The sequence below is a fragment of the Scardinius erythrophthalmus genome (genome assembly GCF_964197995.2).
Source record: "Scardinius erythrophthalmus genome assembly, chromosome: 8".
Classification (NCBI taxonomy): Eukaryota; Metazoa; Chordata; class Actinopteri; order Cypriniformes; family Leuciscidae; genus Scardinius; species Scardinius erythrophthalmus.
Genome location: NC_138228.1, coordinates 18,577,318 through 18,603,288, shown reverse-complemented (window position 1 = coordinate 18,603,288; position 25,971 = coordinate 18,577,318). Strand labels below are relative to the sequence as shown.

Genomic DNA, 25,971 nt, shown 5'->3' with positions numbered 1-25,971 from the left:
ATGTATTATTACACTGTAATAAAGTTATAATTACACTATGTATTATTATACTGTAATAAAGGTATACTACACAATGTATTATTACATTGTAATAAGTGTATAATAACACAATGTATTATTACACTGTAATAAAGGTATTATAAGACAATGTATTATTACACTGTAATAAAGGTATAATAACAGTGTATTATTACACTGTAATAAAGGTATAATACCACAATGTGTTATTACACTGTAATAAAGGTATAATAACACAATGTATTATTACATTGTAATAAATGTATAATGACACAATGTATTATTACACTGTAATAAAGGTATAATAACACAATGTATTATTACACTGTAATAAATGTATAATAACACAATGTATTATTACACTGTAATAAAGGTATAATAAGACAATGTATCATTACACTGTAATAAAGGTATAATAACACAATGTGTTATTACACTGTAATAAAGGTATAATAACACAATGTATTATTACACTGCAATAAATGTATAATAACACAATGTATTATTACACTGTAATAAAGGTATAATAACACAGTGTATTATTACACTGTAATAAAGGGATAATAACACAATGTATTATTACACTGTAATAAAGGTATAATACCACAATGTGTTATTACACTGTAATAAAGGTATAATAACACAATGTATTATTACACTGTAATAAATGTATAATAACACAATGTATTATTACACTGTAATAAAGGTATAATAACACAGTGTATTATTACATTGTAATAAATGTATAATAACACAATGTATTGTTACATTGTAATAAATGTATAATAACACAATGTATTATTAAACTGTAATAAAGTTATAATTACACTATGTATTATTATACTGTAATAAAGGTATACTACACAATGTATTATTACATTGTAATAAGTGTATAATAACACAATGTATTATTACACTGTAATAAAGGTATAATAACAGTGTATTATTACACTGTAATAAAGGTATAATACCACAATGTGTTATTACACTGTAATAAAGGTATAATAACACAATGTATTATTACATTGTAATAAATGTATAATGACACAATGTATTATTACACTGTAATAAAGGTATAATAACACAATGTATTATTACACTGTAATAAATGTATAATAACACAATGTATTATTACACTGTAATAAAGGTATAATAAGACAATGTATCATTACACTGTAATAAAGGTATAATAACACAATGTGTTATTACACTGTAATAAAGGTATAATAACACAATGTATTATTACACTGCAATAAATGTATAATAACACAATGTATTATTACACTGTAATAAAGGTATAATAACACAGTGTATTATTACACTGTAATAAAGGGATAATAACACAATGTATTATTACACTGTAATAAAGGTATAATACCACAATGTGTTATTACACTGTAATAAAGGTATAATAACACAATGTATTATTACACTGTATTAAATGTATAATAACACAATGTATTATTACACTGTAATAAAGGTATAATAACACAGTGTATTATTACATTGTAATAAATGTATAATAACACAATGTATTGTTACACTGCAATAAATGTATAATAACACAATGTATTGTTACACTGCAATAAATGTATAATAACACAACGTATTATTACACTGTAATAAAGGTATAATAACACAATGTATTATTATGTCACGGGGTGACAAATAAGCCCGGGACGATCCCCGCTAGAGAAACGTCCCTGTTGAGATTTGGGAAGTGAAACACCGCCCCAAAGCCGAGTGAGTGCCTGTCGCCATGGTAATTAGTGGCGGATTGACAGCAGGTGTGGGTAATTTGCGCTGAGCGTTTGAATGAGGCCACGCTGGCTCATGAGAGTATAAAAAGTCAGAGGAAGAGAAAGTTGGGGTTGTATCTTCTCCTGCTTGTGGTGCTTTTGTTCCCGTTTGGATGTGGCTGGCTCTTGTTAGGAAGCGTTCTCAGAAGTGTGTCGTTGAGGGCTCGTTGCGAGGAAAAAGGAATGTCGTGTGTATGAGGAATTGAAGACGGAGAGAGAGAGAAGGAAAGAGGGAAGTGCCTCGTCTGGATGAGAGAGCGAAGATAAGTAACCGATTAATTGAATCTCCAACCACACGTTTGATATTGAGATAGATGTGGGTTGAAGTGCTTGGAATGTGCTGTACGAATATCACTGAGTGAATTAAACTGATTCTCTGCCATTCTTATCTCCTCTTCCCGTTCGGACGGTGAAGTGAATCCAGTTTAGGCCTATGAAGAAGTGTTTAAAATCTCCTTCCTCTCGCCGCCGATCCTTTGCTCTTTAAACCGAGACCCAGGGTGAGTGCTGGCCTTAAGTACACTAAATGAGTGGATTTTCAGTGTTTGAATTGCCGTTCCTTCTCTTCCCTCGCGTTGTATATTGGAGTGGAATTCCTGTGAGTGTGTAAAAGTCTGTTTTTAACCGCCGTGCGCTCGCCCAAGAGGCAGGCTGGTATATTGTACATCTTCAGAGCTTGGAGAGATCGAGTACGTCCAACTGAGGAAAGGTTTGGGAAGGACAGCTGGCGTGAAATCCTGTTTCCTCCACGACATACGTAAGAACGTTATATTGCTGTGTGAAGCATTGACTCTGTCTGCCCTAGAGAAAGCCCAGCCCAGTCTGTGACTGTGAGTTCGCTGCAGCCCCGAAGCCCACCTGTATGGAGCGAAGTTTCTGTCTTCTCTACGACACACGTGAGAACGTTATATTGCTGTGTGAAGTATTGACTCTGTCTGCCCTAGAGAAAGCCCAGCCCAGTCTGTGACTGTGAGTTCGCTACAGCCCAAAGCCCACCTGTATGGAGTGAAGTTTCTGTCTTCTCCACGACACATGTGAGAACGTTATATTGCTGTGTGAAGTGTTGACTCTGTCTGCCCTAGAGAAAGCCCAGCTCAGTCTGTGATCGTGAGTTCGCTGCAGCCCAAAGCCCACCTGTATGGCGTGAAGTTTCTGTCTTTTCCACGACACATGTGAGAACGTTATATTGCTGTGTGAAGTGTTGACTCTGTCTGCCCTAGAGAAAGCCCAGCCCAGTCTGTGACTGTGAGTTCGCTGCAGCCCAAAGCCCACCTGTATGGAGTGAAGTTTCTGTCTTCTCCACGACACATGTGAGAACGTTATATTGCTGTGTGAAGTGTTGACTCTGTCTGCCCTAGAGAAAGCCCAGCTCAGTCTGTGATCGTGAGTTCGCTGCAGCCCAAAGCCCACCTGTATGGCGTGAAGTTTCTGTCTTTTCCACGACACATGTGAGAACGTTATATTGCTGTGTGAAGTGTTGACTTTGTCTGCCCTAGAGAAAGCCCAGCCCAGTCTGTGACTGTGAGTTCGCTGCAGCCCCCAAAGCCCACCTGTATGGAGTAAAGTTTCTGTCTTCTCCACGACACATGTGAGAACGTTATATTGCTGTGTGAAGTGTTGACTCCGTCTGCCCTAGAGAAAGCCCAGCCCAGTCTGTGACTGTGTTCGCTGCAGCCCCAAAGTCCACCTGTAAGAGGAAGCTGTGGTCATCCCTTCACTGGAGAACTCACCTGTCCATCACCTCCCACTGTGTACCTGATACCAGCGTGGAGAAAGGAACCCAGTTAACCCACTTACCGTAAGACACCTACCTGAATCCTATCGACTGCTGTGAACTGTCCCCTACTTCAAAGAGAAGAGGAAGCTTTGGTTACCTACTCACTGGAGAACTCACCTGTCCATCACCTCCCACGGCGTACCTGATACCAGCGTGGAGAAAGGAACCCAGTTAACCTACATACCGTAAGATACTTACTTGCATACTATTGTCTGCTGTGAACTGTCTCCCACTTGAAAGGAGGAGAGGAAGCTGTGGCCATCCACTTACCGGAGAACTCACCTGTCCGTCACCTCCCATTGTGTACCTGATACCAGCTTGGAGAAAAGAACCCGGTTAACCTACTTACCGTAAGACATCTACCTGTATCCTATCGACTGCTGTGAACCGTCCCCTACTTCAAAGAGAAGAGGAAGCTGTGTTCATCTACTCACTGGAGAACTCACCTGTCCATCACCTCCCACTGCGTACCTGATACCAGCGTGGAGAAAGGAACCCAGTTAACCTACATACCGTAAGATACCTACTTGTACCCTATCAACTGCTGTGAACTGTCCCCTACTTCAAAGAGAAGAGGAAGCTGTGGTCATCCGCTCACTGGAGAACTCACCTGCTCATCACCTCCCATTGCGAACTTGATACCAGCGTGGAAGGAGCCTGGTCGATCTACTTACCGTAAGATATCTACCTGTATATTTGACTGCCGTGAACTGTTCTCTATTGAAAAGAGGAGAGGAAGCTGTGGCCATCCATTCGCCTGAGAACTCACCTGTCCATCACCTTCCATTGTGTACCTGATACCTGCTTGGAGAAAGGAACTCTGTTAACCTGCATACCGTGAGATACTTACCAGTCCGGTACTCCTTACTGGGAATCGCCGTCTGTGGGGAAGACTGTGTCCTCTTGCCGTCTTGGACTCCTCCCTGGACGAGGGAGAGAAGAAGACTTTTAGATTAGGATTACCAATTGTTTTATTCTTAATAAAATTTGTTACTCTTTATTCTTTGACTCTGGTCTCGTCTCTGGCACGCTCCTCAAAGTGTTCTGGGTCTAGGGGTGGGCATAGTCTGGTTCGGCCCATCCCAGCCTGTGACAATTACATTGTAATAAATGTATAATAAGACAATGTATTATTACACTGTAATAAAGGTATAATACCACAATGTGTTATTACACTGTAATAAATGTATAATAGCACATTGTATTATTACACTGTAATAAAGGTATAATTTCACAATGTATTATGGCACTGTAAAAAGGTAGAATTACACAATGTATTATGGTACTGTAATAAATTTATAATAAGAATGTATTATTGCACTGTAATAAAGGTATAATAACACAATGTATTATTACATTGTAATAAATGTATAATAACACAATGTATTATTACACTGTAATAAAGTTATAATTACACTATGTATTATTATACTGTAATAAAGGTATACTACACAATGTATTATTACATTGTAATAAATGTATGATAACACAATGTATTATTACACTGTAATAAAAGTATAATAACACAATGTATTATTAAATTGTAATAAATGTATAATAACACAATGTATTATTACACTGTAATAAATGTATAATAACACAATGTATTATTACAATGTAATAAAGGTATAATAACACAGTGTATTATTACACTGTAATAAAGGTATAATAAGACCATGTATTATTATACTGTAATAAAGGTATAATAACACAATGTATTATTACATTGTAATAAATGCATAATAACACAATGTATTATTACACTGTAATAAAGGTATAATAGCACATTGTATTATTACACTGTAATAAATTTATAATTTCACAATGTATTATGGGACTGTAATAAATGTATAATAAGAATGTATTATTACACTGTAATAAAGGTATACTACACAATGTATTATTATACTGTGATAAATGTATCATTTCACAATGTATTACATTGACATTAAGGTATAATTTCACAATGTATTATTACAATGTAATAAATGTATAATAACACAATGTATTATTACACTGTATTAAATGTATAATAAGACAATGTATTATTACACTGTAATAAAGGTATAATACCACAATGTGTTATTACACTGTAATAAAGGTATTATTTCACAATATATTATGGCACTGTAAAAAGGTAGAATTACACAATGTATTATGGGACTGTAATAAATTTATAATAAGAATGTATTATTACACTGTAATAAAGGTATAATAACACAATGTATTATTACATTGTAATAAATGTATAATAACACAATGTATTATTACACTGTAATAAAGGTATAATAACAGTGTATTATTACACTGTAATAAAGGTATAATAACACAATGTATTATTACATTGTAATAAATGTATAATAACACAATGTATTATTACACTGTAATAAAGGTATTATAAGACAATGTATTATTACACTGTAATAAAGGTATAATAACAGTGTATTATTACACTGTAATAAAGGTATAATAAGACAATGTATTATTACACTGTAATAAATGTATAATAACACAATGTATTATTAAACTGTAATAAAGGTATAATAACACAGTGTATTATTACACTGTAATAAAGGTATAATAAGACAATGTATTATTACACTGTAATAAAGGTATTATAAGACAATGTATTATTACACTGTAATAAAGGTATAATACCACAATGTGTTATTACACTGTAATAAAGGTATAATAACACAATGTATTATTACATTGTAATAAATGTATAATAACACAATGTATTATTACACTGTAATAAAGGTATAATAACACAGTGTATTATTACACTGTAATAAAGGTATAATAACACAATGTATTATTACACTGTAATAAAGGTATAATAACACAGTGTATTATTACACTGTAATAAAGGTATAATAAGACAATGTATTATTACACTGTAATAAAGGTATAATACCACAATGTGTTATTACACTGCAATAAAGGTATAATACCACAATGTGTTATTACACTGCAATGAATGTATAATAATACAATGTATTGTTACACTGCAATGAATGTATAATAACACAATGTATTATTACACTGTAACAAAGGTATTATAAGACAATGTATTATTACACTGTAATAAAGGTATAATACCACAATGTGTTATTACACTGTAATAAAGGTATAATAACACAATGTATTATTACATTGTAATAAATGTATAATAACACAATGTATTATTACACTGTAATAAAGGTATAATAACACAATGTATTATTACATTGTAATAAATGTATAATAACACAATGTATTATTACACTGTAATAAAGGTATAATAACACAGTGTATTATTACACTGTAATAAAGGTATAATAGCACATTTTATTATTACACTGTAATAAAGGTATAATTTCACAATGTATTATGGAACTGTAAAAAGGTAGAATTACACAATGTATTATGGACTGTAATAAATGTATAATAAGAATGTATTATTACACTGTAATAAAGGTATAATAACACAATGTATTATTATACTGTAATAAAGGTATACTACACAATGTATTATTATACTGTGATAAATGTATAATTTCACAATGTATTACATTGACATAAAGGTATAATTTCACAATGTATTATTACACTGTAATAAATGTATAATAACACAATGTATTATTACACTGTATTAAATGTATAATAAGACAATGTATTATTACACTGTAATAAAGGTATAATACCACAATGTGTTATTACACTGTAATAAAGGTATAATTTCACAATGTATTATGGCACTGTAAAAAGGTAGAATTACACAATGTATTATGGGACTATAATAAATTCATAATAAGAAGGTATTATTATACTGTAATAAAGGTATAATAACAATGTATTATTATATTGTAATAAATGTATAATAACACAATGTATTATTAAACTGTAATAAAGGTATACTACACAATGTATTATTATACTGTGATAAATGTATAATTTCACAATGTATTACATTGACATAAAGGTATAATTACACATTGTATTATTATACTGTAATAAAGGTAAAATAACACAATGTATTATTACACTGTAATAAAGGTATAATAACACAGTGCATTATTACACTGTAATAAAGGTATAATAACACAATGTATTATTACACTGTAATAAAGGTATAATAACACAGTGTATTATTACACTGTAATAAAGGTATAATAAGACAATGTATTATTACACTGTAATAAAGGTATTATAAGACAATGTATTATTACACTGTAATAAAGGTATAATACCACAATGTGTTATTACACTGTAATAAAGGTATAATAACACAATGTATTATTACATTGTAATAAATGTATAATAACACAATGTATTATTACACTGTAATAAAGGTATAATAACACAGTGTATTATTACACTGTAATAAAGGTATAATAACACAATGTATTATTACACTGTAATAAAGGTATAATAACACAGTGTATTATTACACTGTAATAAAGGTATAATAAGACAATGTATTATTACACTGTAATAAAGGTATAATACCACAATGTGTTATTACACTGCAATAAAGGTATAATACCACAATGTGTTATTACACTGCAATGAATGTATAATAATACAATGTATTGTTACACTGCAATGAATGTATAATAACACAATGTATTATTACACTGTAACAAAGGTATTATAAGACAATGTATTATTACACTGTAATAAAGGTATAATAACACAATGTATTATTACATTGTAATAAATGTATAATAACACAATGTATTATTACACTGTAATAAAGGTATAATAACACAGTGTATTATTACACTGTAATAAAGGTATAATAGCACATTTTATTATTACACTGTAATAAAGGTATAATTTCACAATGTATTATGGAACTGTAAAAAGGTAGAATTACACAATGTATTATGGACTGTAATAAATGTATAATAAGAATAATATAATGTATTATGTATAATAATACATTATGTATAATGTATTATTATATTGTAATAAATGTATAATAACACAATGTATTATTAAACTGTAATAAAGGTATACTACACAATGTATTATTATACTGTGATAAATGTATAATTTCACAATGTATTACATTGACATAAAGGTATAATTACACATTGTATTATTATACTGTAATAAAGGTAAAATAACACAATGTATTATTACACTGTAATAAAGGTATAATAACACAGTGCATTATTACACTGTAATAAAGGTATAATAAGACAATGTATCATTACACTGTAATAAAGGTATAATACCACAATGTGTTATTACACTGCAATAAAGGTATAATTACACAGTGTATTGTTACACTGCAATAAATGTATAATAACACAATGTATTATTACACTGTAATAAAGGTATAATACCACAATGTGTTATTACACTGCAATAAATGTATAATTACACAGTGTATTGTTACACTGCAATAAATGTATAATAACACAATGTATTATTACACTGTAATAAAGGTATAATACCACAATGTGTTATTACACTGTAATGAAGGTATAATAACACAATGTATTATTACATTGTAATAAATGTATAATAACACAATGTATTATTACACTGTAATAAAGGTATAATAACACAGTGTATTATTACACTAGAATAAAGGTATAATAACACAATGTATTATTACACTGTAATAAAGGTATAATAACACAGTGTAATATTACACTGTAATAAAGGTATAATACCGCAATGCGTTATTTCACTGTAATAAAGGTATAATAACACAATGTATTATTACACTGTAATAAAGGTATAATAACAAAGTGTATTATTACATTGTAATAAATGTATAATAACACAATGTATTGTTACACTGCAATAAATGTATAATAACACAATGTATTGTTAAACTGTAATAAACGTATAATACCACAATGTGTTATTACACTGTAATAAAGGTATAATAACACAATGTATTAAGGTATAATAACACAGTGTATTATTACACTGTAATAAAGGTATAATAACACAATGTATTAAGGTATAATAACACAGTGTATTATTACACTGTAATAAAGGTATAATAACACAATGTATTATTACACTGTAATAAAGGTATAATAAGACAATGAATTATTATACTGTAATAACGGTATAATACCACAATGTGTTATTACACTGCAATAAAGGTATAATACCACAATGTGTTATTACACTGCAATAAATGTATAATAATACAATGTATTATTACACTGTAATAAAGGTATAATAACACAGTGTATTATTACACTCTAATAAAGGTATAATAACACAATGTATTATTACACTGTAATAAAGGTATAATACCACAATGTGTTATTACACTGCAATAAAGGTATAATACCACAATGTGTTATTACACTGCAATAAATGTATAATAACACAATGTATTATTACACTGTAATAAAGGTATAATAACACAATGTATTATTACATTGTAATAAATGTATAATAACACAATGTATTATTACACTGTAATAAAGGTATAATAACACAATGTATTATTACATTGTAATAAATGTATAATAACACAATGTATTATTACACTGTAATAAAGGTATAATAACACAGTGTATTATTACACTGTAATAAAGGTATAATAGCACATTGTATTGTTACACTGTAATAAAGGTATAATTTCACAATGTATTATGGCACTGTAAAAAGGTAGAATTACACAATGTATTATGGGACTGTAATAAATGTATAATAAGAATGTATTATTACACTGTAATAAAGGTATAATAACACAATGTATTATTATACTGTAATAAAGGTATACTACACAATGTATTATGGCACTGTAAAAAGGTAGAATTACAAAATGTATTATGGGACTGTAAATAAATTTATAATAAGAATGTATTATTACACTGTAATAAAGGTATAATAACACAATGTATTATTACATTGTAATAAAGGTATAATAACAGTGTATTATTACACTGTAATAAAGGTATAATACCACAATGTGTTATTACACTGTAATAAAGGTATAATAACACAATGTATTATTACATTGTAATATAATAACACAATGTATTATTACACTGTAATAAAGGTATAATTTCACAATTTATTATATACTGTAATAAAGGTATAATAACACAATGTATTATTACATTGTAATAAATGTATAATAACACAATGTATTATTACACTGTAATAAAGGTATAATAAGACAATGTATCATTACACTGTAATAAAGGTATAATAACACAATGTGTTATTACACTGTAATAAAGGTATAATAACACAATGTATTATTACATTGGAATAAATGTATAATAACACAATGTATTATTACACTGTAATAAAGGTATAATAACACAGTGTATTATTACACTGTAATAAAGGGATAATAACACAATATGTTATTACACTGTAATAAAGGTATAATAACACAATGTATTATTACATTGTAATAAATGTATAATAACACAATGTATTGTTACACTGCAATAAATGTATAATAACACAATGTATTATTACACTGTAATAAAGGTATAATACCACAATGTGTTATTACACTGTAATAAAGGTATAATAACACAGTGTATTATTACATTGTAATAAATGTATAATAACACAATGTATTATTACACTGTAATAAAGGTATTATAAGACAATGTATTATTACACTGTAATAAACGTATAATAACACAATGTGTTATTACACTGTAATAAAGGTATAATAACACAATGTATTATTACATTGTAATAAATTTATAATAACACAATGTATTATTACACTGTAATAAAGGTATAATAACACAGTGTATTATTACACTGTAATAAAGGTATAATAACACAATGTATTATTACACTGTAATAAAGGTATAATAAGACAACGAATTATTACACTATAATAAAGGTATAATACCACAATGTGTTATTACACTGCAATAAAGGTATAATACCACAATGTGTTATTACACTGCAATAAATGTATAATAATACAATGTATTGTTACACTGCAATAAATGTATAATAACACAATGTATTATTACACTGTAATAAAGGTATTATAAGACAATGTATTATTACACTGTAAGGTATAATAAGACAATGTGTTATTACACTGTAATAAAGGTATAATAACACAATGTATTATTACATTGTAATAAATGTATAATAACACAATGTATTATTACACTGTAATAAAGGTATAATAACACATTGTATTATTACATTGTAATAAATGTATAATAACACAATGTATTATTAAACTGTAATAAAGGTATAATAACACAGTGTATTATTACACTGTAATAAAGGTATAATAGCACATTGTATTATTACACTGTAATAAAGGTAGAATTACACAAAGTATTATGGGACTGTAATAAATGTATAATAAGAATGTATTATTACACTGTAATAAAGGAATAATATCACAATGTATTATTACATTGTAATAAATGTATAATAACACAATGTATTATTACACTGTAATAAAGGTATAATAACACAGTGTATTATTACATTGTAATGTATAATAACACAATGTATTGTTACACTGCAATAAATGTATAATAACACAATGTATTGTTACACTGCAATAAATGTATAATAACACAATGTATTATTACACTGTAATAAAGGTATTATAAGACAATGTATTATTACACTGTAATAAACGTATAAAATCACAATGTGTTATTACACTGTAATAAAGGTATAATAACACAATGTATTATTACATTGTAATAAATGTATAATAACACAATGTATTATTACACTGTAATAAAGGTATAATAACACAGTGTATTATTACATTGTAATAAATGTATAATAACAATGTATTGTTACACTGCAATAAATGTATAATAACACAATGTATTGTTACACTGTAATAAAGGTATAATAACACAGTGTATTATTACACTGTAATAAAGGTATAATACCACAATGTGTTATTACACTGTAATAAAGGTATAATAACAAAGTGTATTATTACATTGTAATAAATGTATAATAACACAATGTATTGTTACACTGCAATAAATGTATAATAACACAATGTATTGTTACACTGTAATAAAGGTATAATAACACAATGTATTAAGGTATAATAACACAGTGTATTATTACACTGTAATAAAGGTATAATTACACAATGTATTATTACACTGTAATAAAGGTATAATAACACAGTGTATTATTACACTGTAATAAAGGTATAATAACACAATGTATTATTACACTGTAATAAAGGTATAATAAGACAATGACACTGCATGAAAAGAGGTGTATCCGGACCAGTATACTCCTGTATACACTGCTGGAATTCGGAAGAATCCGGGAGTATACTGGCCGGATAGCTCAAATTCCATGGGTCTGTATATATCCGTATACATCCGAAATGATACCAAATCGGATGTATGTTGTGGACGTATACTCCCGTGCTACAGCCATTTGTTGCCATGGCAAGTAATCCCTCAAAGGTTTTTTCAAGAGAACATTTTCACACCTTTGTGCACCTTTTGGCCTTCCCCCCTATTGGTCCTTTTCTTTTAAAACCACTCCCATTACCCAGACCACTATTGGAGGACAGGATACATTGAAAACCCAGGAAAGTGATTTGATTGGTTACTTTTAGAACATAACCCACCCTAGGCCTTTTCGCACAGTGATTTGATTGGTTATAGGCCAGCTATGCAGATATTGCTCAGTATACACTAAACCCCCCTTACCCCAATTTTAATACATTCAAATATAATTTTAAAAACACACACAAAGAACAATGAGAAAGTCTGACATTTTTATTAAGGTAAATAAAACATTACAAAGAGCATTATAAACAAGCATTAAAAAGGAATGGGGGAACAAAAATATTTGAGGGGATGAAAATTTAAAGGAACAAAAACAAATATAACATGAACATTATAAACATACATTAAAATGAATGGGGAAAAAGAAATGTTAACAAAGGTGTAAAGGAATAAAATACAAAACGTGGAGATCAGCAACATGCACATCAAAAAGGAACAAATATACAAAGTATACAATATAAAACAATTTAAAATCAATAAATAAATATAGAAATTAAAGTGTATATATGTAAATATTAATTTTTTCAAACTGCCATGATGCACTGGTGGTGTGACGTAGCGTGGGTCAGCCTCTAGTCTGGTTTGTAGTACCTGGCAGAGAGCAGATAACTCTGTGGTTCTGTTTGGTGGAGACCTCAGCATCCACACTGGCCTTCCATCAACAATAGCATCTTCATCAGACATCAGTTCTATTGTTGCAGTCTTCCACAGTTCCCTTTATGTGTTGGGTTTGTACAACACTGGACATGGTCTCCAGCAACTGCAAAACATGACAGTAATTTAACCACTAAAACACAGAGAGGAGGACAGTTACATTCTGAAGAAGAAAAAAACAACAACTGCTTAACCAGTTTCTTAACTTACCCGTCTCTTTCTTTGACGGTTCTTTGCAGTGTTCTTCATAGTGTTTCTTTTCTTGGCCTTTTCAGGCTGAGCCAAAGAATACTTCCTCCACAAAGTCTCAAAATACGTCTTGCAACCTGTTAAATAAATCATAAATAAATGTAATGCCAATAAAACTAAGTAAAACAGAGGACATTAAAATGATTACAACATCTTTAAGATTACCTTTTGCACATTCAGGGTCAACGTCTGTAAAAGTTGTCCTTAATTCTTTGAAGAGATAAGTGGTCACAGCCAGGTTATGTGATGAATTTATTCTGGGGGAAAAAGTTGCAGGCATCATTAATGAAATTCAGTTTTAGTATTTCAAATCCATATAGTGGTAGATTAAACTAACATTTACAGTATACAATACGCAGTCTTACCCGGTTTGTGGATCGTATTTGTGTGGGTTGTTCTCTGAATTATGGAGGCGCTTTACGGGTTCCTGTAAAGTTTGAAATTAAAAAGCGTTTAAATGGATTCACAATCTGCAAGAACCTCAAAAGTGAATTTTCAGTTTGAATAAGTTGGCCATCACAGTAAACATAAGAGACAAAACATATCAGTTCATAAGTCTTTAAGATGTCACTCAGTGCCTCTGATATCTTACCGGTTCGTGCCGCCTTCTGCCTATACAAGGCCACCAGTGCAGGTGTGTGTTGGTCAAGCACAGCATAGAACTGGTTCCGTATGTTGACGTTTGTGATGCGTTGGAACTCAGCACAAAGCTACAAAAACAAACAAAAATAATTATATAAAAAGACTAATACTCGATTTGCAACAGAAAACACATTTGTGATGCAACATGTTCCGTTAAAATACATTGTTGAGCAACATGGTCACATGCAAAGTGATAGTTCTTACACACAGTGAATAGTGGCATTTGCTGTTCCATTTGAATGTGATACATATTAAAAATTTGGCAGTGAAATATGTGTGAAGAGTGGCAGAAAAGAGAAGTGAGTCTGTTTTACCTGTGATTCAATCCGAAGAGCCGGCCATTTCCCCAAGAAGTCCTTCACCTGCACAGATAAAACAATCAATATGAAACCAGTCAAATTATGCAATCAACCTCTTTAATGACAAATTAATGATACAGAATTTCAAGTGAATGTAACATACCGATAAAGTTGCTCTCTGGTGACAATGTAGGTCTGCACATGCACACAAAAACAGACAGCAAGAGATTTAATTTTTAAGAGACGTTTGATTGATGCAAATGAATTAGGCTCCAAATAAAAGAAATGGTGAAAAATAGTTACAGACTAAATTAACATTTGAGTCACCTTGATTTTGGGGATGCTCACTGCACTCCTTCCACTTAAACCTATAATGAAAAGACGTTTGTAAAGGGTTTAATAAAAACTTGCATAGTTCATTCGGTAACTATTATGTCCATAACCTTAACTTTGTTTGAGTAAAAGTTAACGTAACTGCTAACGTTAGCCACTAGCTCATTTGGGTGCATTAGCATGTAGATAACATCACATTGAACTTGCCAGAGCAGGGCGCTTAACACAAACAGCAGCAACACACTCAAAAACAGAAGGACTATCGCTTGCTGAAAAGAGTTATTGACTAACGTTAACATTATTGCCCTGCCACGACATTAACAGTACACAGGATATTATCTGTAACTAGCAGGCGGACTGACGGCAATCGCGCCCGCGGCACCGCGCTTGCAACTTAAAAATAGCCTTGTCTAAGTCAAATATCACGTGTAATATGATATTCTTACAATATTACAACAAGCAAAGTAGTTTTGAAGTGTTTTGGTTTACTTACAGTTGTTTCATTCTTGATACACGTCGCTCAAGAGGGTAGCCATCTTGGACAGATTTTTCAGGTAACGTCAGCTGCACGTCATGACGTCATATCACGTGATCGACAGTACACTTTAAAATAGTGAGTAAACCAGCGGTGTTCACTCAGAAACGCTGAGGCACACAAACATAAAAATACATAGGCTATTTGTTCATAGACATTAATAGTTTAAAGGTGGATTAAATCAGCAAGAGATTTTAACTGTAGTGACCTCAGTCTTCAATTCAGTGGAGTAGAAAAGCTCAGGTTCCTTCTACCTTTTTAATAAATATCAAGTCACCTTTATTTATACAGTGCTTTTTACAATACAGATTGTTTCAAAGTAGCTTTACAGAGATAACAGGAAAGTAATGCAAGACAGTTTGTTTCCAGAAGAAAATAGCTTCACAGTCCAGCTTAAGTCAGTTCAGTGGTGATTCATTTTGTTGTATAAATAAATAAATAAATTTAAATGTGGATATATATAGCCACTTTGGAGAAAACCGTGATGTCATCGTCCAGCTCAGCTCAGATCTCATATAATAGTGTCAACGCAAGCAGATCAATAATATTGTTGAATATTAAATTAAATTTCCCCAACTAAGCAAGCTAAAAGCCAATTGTAAAAAAGGTGACAATTGTTGTTGTCTGCAATTTGTAAAACTTCACAATAAAATTTGAGATATTCTGAAATGTTTGGTTCATTTTTCTTTATTTGTTCCATTAAATTTATTGCTGGGAAAAAAATTAATCGCGATTAATCGCATCCAAAATAAAAGTTTGTGTTTGCATAATATATGTGCGTGTACTGTATATAATTATTTTGTATATATAAATACACACATATGCATGTATATATTTAAGATTTTTATTTTTTTTATTTTATTAAATTATTTATATTTATATATAATATAAATTGTGTATAAATGTATATACAGTATATACATGCAGATATTTCTTAAATAAATACATGCATATGTGTGTATTTACAGAATAATTATACACAGTACACACACATATATTATGCAAACACAAACTTTTATTTTGGATGCGATTAATTTTTTCCCAGCACTAATTAAATTCCTTTGTTTATTTCATTAAATATTCAGATGTTTTTGTGAACGTATATGTTCAGACTGGGTGTTTATTTTGTCCTGTTTTTATAAAAAATATTTGATTAAGAGACTTTTTTTCATGCAGTGGTTTTAAGGCCCTGACACAGGCGACGTGAGCCAACCCTAGAGTCGGCTTTAGTCATTGCTAGTTCTTTGACGTCGGTTTTATGTTTCAGGTCCTTAAGAATTGATTTATTTTTCTGTACAAAAAGCTTGTTTGCTTTAGCCTATAGTAATCCAGAGATAATTCTCAACCCTGAAGTCCTCCCTGGCCACCCCTCCCTCTGAGAACAGCCAGCACCTTTAGTGTCAGTCATTAACATATGAAAGGTCTTCACACCTAACAGTTGTCAGTCCTCTCACACCCAGCAGTGTTTCAGCTGTATATGTCCGTGAAATTTCACGGATTCCTGTATATGTCCGCATATGTGAGGTTTCCGGGTTTATCTGGAAATATACTGTTCCATGTTACTCTGATCCGCTTTTTCCCGCATACATCCGGCAAACATCAAATTACACAGGAGTTTACCATGCCCGTATTTTGCCGGATTTGAGTCTTTTCATGCAGTGTGAATTATTAAACTGTAATAAAGGTATAATAACACAGTGTATTATTACACTGTAATAAAGGTATAATAGCACATTGCATTATTACACTGTAATAAAGGTATAATTTCACAATGTATTATGGGACTGTAATAAATGTATAATAAGAATGTATTATTACACTGTAATAAAGGTATACTACACAATGTATTATTATACTGTGATAAATGTATAATTTCACAATGTATTACATTGACATTAAGGTATAATTTCACAATGTATTATTACAATGTAATAAATGTATAATAACACAATGTATTATTACACTGTATTAAATGTATAATAAGACAATGTATTATTACACTGTAATAAAGGTATAATACCACAATGTGTTATTACACTGTAATAAAGGTATAATAGGACAGTGTATTATTACACTGTAATAAAGGTATAATTTCTCAATATATTATGGCACTGTAAAAAGGTAGAATTACACAATGTATTATGGGACTGTAATAAATTTATAATAAGAATGTATTATTACACTGTAATAAAGGTATAATAACACAATGTATTATTACATTGTAATAAATGTATAATAACACAATGTATTATTACACTGTAATAAAGTTATAATTACACTATGTATTATTATACTGTAATAAAGGTATACTACACAATGTATTATTATACTGTGATAAATGTATAATTTCACAATGTATTACATTGACATAAAGGTATAATTACACAATGTATTATTATACTGTAATAAAGGTAAAATAACACAATGTATTATTACACTGTAATAAAGGTATAATAACAGTGTATTATTACACTGTAATAAAGGTATAATACCACAATGTGTTATTACACTGTAATAAAGGTATAATAACACAACGTATTATTACACTGTAATAAAGGTATTATAAGACAATGTATTATTACACTGTAATAAAGGTATAATACCACAATGTGTTATTACACTGTAATAAAGGTATAATAACACAATGTATTATTACACTGTAATAAAGGTATAATAACACAGTGTATTATTACACTGTAATAAAGGTATAATAACACAATGTATTATTACACTGTAATAAAGGTATAATAACACAGTGTATTATTACACTGTAATAAAGGTATAATAAGACAATGTATTATTACACTGTAATAAAGGTATAATACCACAATGTGTTATTACACTGCAATAAATGTATAATAATACAATGTATTGTTACACTGCAATAAATGCATAATAACACAATGTATTATTACACTGTAATAAAGGTATTATAAGACAATGTATTATTACACTGTAATAAAGGTATAATACCACAATGTGTTATTACACTGTAATAAAGGTATAATAACACAATGTATTATTACACTGTAATAAAGGTATAATAACACAGTGTATTATTATACTGTGATAAATGTATAATTTCACAATGTATTACATTGACATAAAGGTATAATTTCACAATGTATTATTACACTGTAATAAATGTATAATAACACAATGTATTATTACACTGTATTAAATGTATAATAAGACAATGTATTATTACACTGTAATAAAGGTATAATACCACAATGTGTTATTACACTGTAATAAACGTATAATAGTACAGTGTATTATTACACTGTAATAAAGGTATAATTTCACAATGTATTATGGCACTGTAATAAACGTATAATAGTACAGTGTATTATTACACTGTAAAAAGGTAGAATTACACAATGTATTATGGGACTGTAATAAATTCATAATAAGAATGTATTATTACACTGTAATAAAGCTATAATAACACAATGTATTATTATATTGTAATAAATGTATAATAACACAATGTATTATTAAACTGTAATAAAATTATAATTACACTATGTATTATTATACTGTGATAAATGTATAATTTCACAATGTATTACATTGACATAAAGGTATAATTACACATTGTATTATTATACTGTAATAAAGGTAAAATAACACAATGTATTATTACACTGTAATAAAGGTATTATAAGACAATGCATTATTACACTGTAATAAAGGTATAATAACATTGTATTATTACACTGTAATAAAGGTATAATACCACAATGTATTATTACACAGTAATAAAGGTATAATAACACAGTGTATTATTACACTGTAATAAAGGTATAATAAGACAATGTATCATTACACTGTAATAAAGGTATAATAACACATTGTATTATTACACTGTAATAAAGGTATAATAAGACAATGTATTATTACACTGTAATAAAGGTATAATACCACAATGTGTTATTACACTGCAATAAAGGTATAATACCACAATGTGTTATTACACTGCAATAAATGTATAATAACACAGTGTATTGTTACACTGCAATAAATGTATAATAACACAATGTATTATTACACTGTAATAAAGGTATAATACCACAATGTGTTATTACACTGTAATAAAGGTATAATAACACAATGTATTATTACATTGTAATAAATGTATAATAACACAATGTATTATTACACTGTAATAAAGGTATAATAACACAGTGTATTATTACACTGTAATAAAGGTATAATAACACAATGTATTATTACACTGTAATAAAGGTATAATAACACAGTGTATTATTACACTGTAATAAAGGTATAATAAGACAATGAATTATTACACTGTAATAAAGGTATAATACCACAATGTGTTATTACACTGCAATAAAGGTATAATACCACAATGTGTTATTACACTGCAATAAATGTATAATAACACAATGTATTATTACTGTTGTCCTTCTTAAAGAAAATCACGTCAGAAGGAACGAATGGCCAATGGGCGTAATCGTGAAAGCTGTTCCTAGTAAAGATGGGATGGTACGGAAAGCTGAAGTGAGAGTCATCAAGCAAGGTCTGCCAAAAATCTACTTCAGACCTATCTCAGAATTGATCTTTTTGATGTCCCCAAGCTAAAATCCTTATTAGAATGTGGTATCTTAAAGATGCCAGACGGGGAGTGTCATGGGCCTACCAGTTTTATGAGGTCAAGTGACCTCTCATGGTAATGGATGGAATAGCAGGAAGATTGGAGTGTGTGACCTCATTAATGTGAGACGATGATGTCATTATATTCAGACTGAATCAGCCTGTGAGTCAAAGACACAATGGGGTTGCACATGTTGTGGGCTTCTTAATCCAGAGACATCTTTTGTTGGAGCTATTGATGGGGCATTCTTTGTGAGTTTTCTGGTTTGTTATCTTTGAGTTGAATGTGTTTTGTGTATTGATAATTGATGTTTGATGGTGTTTGGTATAGCATGCCTTCATGTTTATTGGTTAACTTTCTTGATAATGTTATTTCTTATCGAAGTATATGTATATGTGTATATTATTTATTAGTTTATGTATTTGTATTTTCAGTTTCACACTATTCATACAGTAAACAATCTCAACATCACTTCGTGATTCCGGGAATTATTGTGTGATGGAGTTTAACTTGCTGGACAATTGAGTGTGGATTCGATGAGGCCAGTACAGTGAAAAAAGAGCTACAATCAAGAATCTAGATGTCCTGACTGTATTGTGGATTTTAATGCCCAAGTGAATATGGCAACCGGAGTGAAGTGCATTGCTTGAGGGTACGTCATACTCATTGCATCCTTAAAGAGTTCAAGTTTCTTGGAAAGATATGGAGCACTCAGATCTAGAAGTACGGTCTGTTGCCTCCGTCTCAGCTAAGTCATCTTATTCTACTAAGTCAACTGGGTCAACCAAATCCTCTTGTTCATCTAAATCTTCAACCACTTCAAATGCTAGCATGGTTGCAGCCAAGGCACGTGCAAAGGCTGAGGCTGCCTTGGCTCGTGCTTCATTCTCGAAGAGAGAAATTGAAATAAAAACGGAAAAAGCCAGATTAGAAGCTACCTTGGATGCTCTGGAGAAAGAGCGGGAAGCAGAGGCTGCTCTAGCTAAAGCTGCTGTGATGGAAGCCGTGGCTGTAAAGTTGGAGTTTGAAAGTCAACGTATTACTCAAAGACTGCCTGAACAAAGCACACAGCAACGCACTGAAGAGTATGTGAATAGATGTAGTGCTAATGGTGGAAGCATAAATTTACCCAGACATCGATCTTCACATAACATTGGGGAGCTACAAATAGCTGCTCATAATTTGCCAGCAGACCAGGGATTAGAGAGAGAGTCACGCTCACAGAATCATCCACCGCAAAGCATTTCTGCACATGATGTCCATCTCAATCATCCTAATACCTTTAACAGTCATTTTCGTCATGCTGTGGATACACCAGTTGGCATCCCTTATTCTGGTCAACCTAGTCACAATCCATTCAGCCTTACTCATCAATATGGTGACACTTCAGCAGACTTGGCAAAGTATCTAGCAAGGAGCCAACTGGTGTCATCGGGCCTAACGAGATTTGACGAGAGACCAGAGAATTATCTAGCATGGAAGTCATCATTCATTGGTACCATTGAGACTTTGGATCTCACAGCAGGAGAGGAGATGGATCTCCTTATTAAATGGCTGGGTACAGGTTCAGCACAACATGCTCGACGTATCAAGTCAGTAAACATAATGAATCCATCTGCGGGGTTGAACGCGATATGGCAAAGGCTGGAAGATGTGTATGGATCACCAGAAGCCATAGAAGGTGCTCTGTTTGTTAAACTGGAATCTTTTCCCAAAATAGCACCCAGAGAACACCAAAAGCTTATGGAGTTAAGTGATTTGCTCTCTGAAATCGAATTTGCAAAGCAAGAAGGATATTTGCCAGGGCTGACCTACTTGGATACGGCCAGGGGAGTAAACCCCATAGTTGAGAAGCGTCCGTATGGACTCCAAGAGAAATGGATGATGGAAGGCTCTCGATATAAGCAGGAACATAGAGTTGCTTTTCCGCCTTTCTCTTTCTTTGCAGAGTTTCTGTGTAGACAAGCTAAAGCTCGTAATGACCCAAGCTTTCATTTCAACTCATCCTATATGCCCTCAAGTAAAAGGGACAGGTTTGGTGAGAGTTACAGTAATGATCGTAAAACAGTGTCTGTTCATAAAATGGATGTTATGTCCTCTCCCAAGTCTACTTCTATTGCTGAAAGCCCCGACGAGCAATGTCCTGTACACCACAAACCGCACCCACTTAAAAAGTGCAGAGGCTTTAGAGAAATGACAATGGAGGAACGTAAAGGAGTTCTGAGGCTACATAATATCTGTTTCAAATGTTGTGCATCAAACACACATGTAGCGCGACATTGTGAGGCAACTGTACAATGTTTTGAATGCCAGAGTGATAGACATCCATCGGCTCTTCATCCAGGACCAGCACCATGGCTTTTCAAGCCTCCTCTTTCCTCTGCATGGCATGGCGGGGAGAAGGAAGAAATATCAGAGGTTGATGTTTCACCCAAATGTACAGAAGTATGTGGAGAGGGCTTTAAAGGGAAGTCCTGTTCGAAGATATGCTTGGTCAATGTGTACCCAGATGGTGATTCCAGCAAAAGTAGAAGGATGTACGCTATGCTTGATGACCAGAGTAATAGGTCACTTGCACGGCCAGAGTTCTTTGATATATTTAACATATGTGGCCCTACAGTCCCTTTTACACTCAAGACCTGTTCTGGCGTAGCTGAAACAGTTGGTCGACGAGCTGTTGGCTACATAATAGAGCCTGTTGATAGTAGACTGAGTATTCCGCTGCCCACACTCTTGGAGTGTACCATGATTCCTGACAATAGGGATGAAATCCCTACTCCGGCAGTGGCTGCCAGTCATCGCCATCTTGAGCCCATAGTTCACGAGATACCAGAACTGGATGATAATGCTGAAATCTTGTTGTTGTTGGGCAGGGACTTACTAAGAGTGCACAAGGTCCGTAGACAAATCAGTGGGCCTCATGACGCAGCATTCGCACAAAGGCTGGACTTGGGCTGGGTAATAATTGGTGATGTGTGTCTGGGAAACACGCATCGACCTTCACAGGTTACTAGTATGAAAACGAATGTTCTTGAGAGTGGCAGGCCAAGTCATTTTTCTCCATGTGAAAGTCACTTGTCAGTCAAGGAAAATTTCATGTCTCCTTGGCAACACTTGTCCTTCCAAAGGAGTCTTAGTGAAAATCACCCGAAGGGGACCAGCGAGGATACAGGACCAACAAGGATACAAGGAGACATTGGTCAGTCAGTGTTTTGTCAGACTAAGAATGACAATAAGCTTGCACTGTCAGCTGAAGATCTCAGATTTCTTAGGATAATGGAGAATGAATTTTTCCAAGATTCCACGAATAGTTGGGTAGCTCCCCTTCCATTTCAAGAGCAACGGCAGTGTCTGCCTAACAACCGCTCATATGCCATGAGTCGATTCAAGTCTCTGAGCCGTACTCTCGAGAAACGTCCAGAAATGAAAATTCACTTCATGGAGTTCATGCAGAAGATCTTAGACAAACTCCATGCAGAGCTTGCTCCTCCAGCGCGAGAAGGTAACGAGTATTGGTACCTGCCCTTCTTTGGAGTGTACCACCCTAAGAAACCCAACCAGATACGTGTAGTTTTCGACTCTAGTGCCAAGTTTAATGGTGTGTCACTTAATAATGTGTTACTCTCTGGGCCAGACATGAACAACAGTCTGTTAGGTGTTCTTCTGAGATTCAAGAAAAATCCAGTAGCAATTATAGCCGATATCCAGCAGATGTTCCACTGTTTCCTTGTCCGTGAGGATTGCAGAGATGTTCTGCGGTTTTTGTGGTTTCGAGACAACGATCCAACGAAAGAAGTCGTTGACTACAGGATGAGGGTGCATGTGTTTGGTAACAGCCCCTCACCGGCAGTGGCCATCTATGGACTGCATAAAGTTGCTCAAGAGGGAGAAGATGAATATGGAAAAGATGTGCGCCACTTTGTTGAAAGAGACTTTTATATGGATGATGCTTTGAAGTCATTCTCTACCGTGGGGGAAGCTGTTGACATTCTTTCAAGAACACAGAAAATGTTAGCTGCTTCAAACCTCAAGCTCCACAAAGTAGCTTCGAATAATCCTGAGGTATTGGACGCAATTCTAGTTGAAGACCGAGCCAAAGACCTACAGAATCTCGATCTTTTTGTGGATGAATTGCCTGACCAACGAAGCCTTGGAGTAAGATGGAGTATTATGTCAGATGTCTTGACATTTCACATTCCAAGAATTGATAGACCCTATACACGAAGAGGAGTTCTTTCTATGGTGAATAGTCTTTTCGATCCGCTGGGCTTCTTCTCACCAATAACCATACAAGGACGGCTATTACTTAGAGAGATGACATCACAAGTCTGTGATTGGGATTCAAGTCTGCCTGAGAGTTTGAAAGAAAAATGGATAGCCTGGCAGAATTCTCTATATAGTCTCAGTGACATTCGTGTGCCTCGCACATACTCAACAACTCCTCTCTCTAAAGCTCAATGTGTGGATCTTTGTGTCTTTTCAGACGCTTCTGTCAAAGCCATTTCTGCAGTTGCGTATCTTAGAGCCACAACCAAAGATGGACATAGAGAAGTGGGGTTTGTATTTGGAAAGTCAAGGCTTGCTCCGCAGCCTGATCTTACCATTCCCAGGCTGGAGCTGTGCGCAGCAGTGATGGCCACTGAGATTGCAGAAGTCATTAATGAAGAAATAGACATACAATTAAATTCGATCAGTTTCTACACGGACAGCAAAGTCGTCTTGGGTTATATTAGTAACCAGTCCCGACGCTTTTATGTCTATGTAAATAACAGAGTACAAAGAATCAGACAAACAACTAAACCTGATCAGTGGCATTACGTGCCATCAGAAGAAAATCCTGCTGATCATGGATCACGCTCTGTTTCTGCTCCTAAACTTCTTGCTACCACATGGCTTACTGGCCCCCCTTTCCTTCATGGCAGTTTAACTCTGGAATCAAAGGAGCAAATCAGATTTGAGATAATTGATCCAGATGATGACAAAGAAATTCGTCCTGAGGTGAAAGCACTGTCCACGTGTGTGTCTGAGAATTGTCTGAGCTCAAACCGATGGGAGCGTTTTTCCAGATGGAAATCTGTAGTCAAGGCTGTAGCTCACCTCACGCATATTGCATACTGTTTCATTCATTCAACAGAAGATGGAGATTGTGCTGGTTGGCACATCTGCAAGAAGGGGATCTCTGTGGTCTCACTGGAGAGAGCAGAGAAGGAAGTTATCAGAAATGTGCAGCAGGAAGGTTATTCAGAGGAATTCAAGTGCATTCGATCGAACCGTAACCTTTGCAAACAAAGCCCACTTGTTAAGTTGAATCCTACCATTGATAGTGATGGTCTACTTCGAGTTGGAGGACGGATTTGCCATGCAGGTCTTGAGCTGAAAGAATCAAACCCTGTCATTATTCCTGGAAGGAATCATATAGCAACTTTGCTTGTAAGATACCACCATGAAAACGTTCAACATCAGGGAAGGCATTTTACAGAAGGAGCCATAAGAGCAGGTGGCCTGTGGTTAGTTGGAGGAAAAAGGCTC

At 32.6% G+C, this 25,971-nt stretch overlaps 2 protein-coding genes across 2 annotated transcripts in view; one reads left to right on the top strand and one right to left on the bottom strand.

Annotated features, from left to right (window-relative positions):
- Positions 1–25,971, top strand: part of tnni1c (troponin I, skeletal, slow c) — a 363,446-nt gene that overhangs the window by 95,063 nt on the left and 242,412 nt on the right. The window lies entirely within an intron of this gene.
- On the bottom strand, positions 13,355–15,150 carry LOC308695029 (uncharacterized protein). The gene is made up of 7 exons (XM_081372937.1): positions 15,120–15,150; positions 14,972–15,019; positions 14,608–14,725; positions 14,381–14,442; positions 14,181–14,272; positions 13,977–14,092; positions 13,355–13,872 (listed from the first exon to the last, which is right to left on the bottom strand). The coding sequence occupies exons 3-7, from the start codon at positions 14,671–14,673 to the stop codon at positions 13,789–13,791; spliced, it is 420 nt and encodes a 139-aa protein (XP_081229063.1). The 5' UTR covers positions 14,674–14,725; positions 14,972–15,019; positions 15,120–15,150; the 3' UTR covers positions 13,355–13,788.

What these genes read in the sequence shown, in the direction of transcription:
- LOC308695029 (XM_081372937.1), bottom strand. Translation starts at nt 14,673, where the DNA reads ATGCTGTGCTTGACCAACACACACCTGCACTGGTGGCCTTGTATAGGC. An exon ending in TGACCCTGAATGTGCAAAAG is followed by an intron (nt 14,093 to 14,180) that starts GTAATCTTAAAG and finishes TTTATTTAACAG; the next exon opens with GTTGCAAGACGTATTTTGAG. An exon ending in ACCGTCAAAGAAAGAGACGG is followed by an intron (nt 13,873 to 13,976) that starts GTAAGTTAAGAA and finishes CATGTTTTGCAG; the next exon opens with TTGCTGGAGACCATGTCCAG.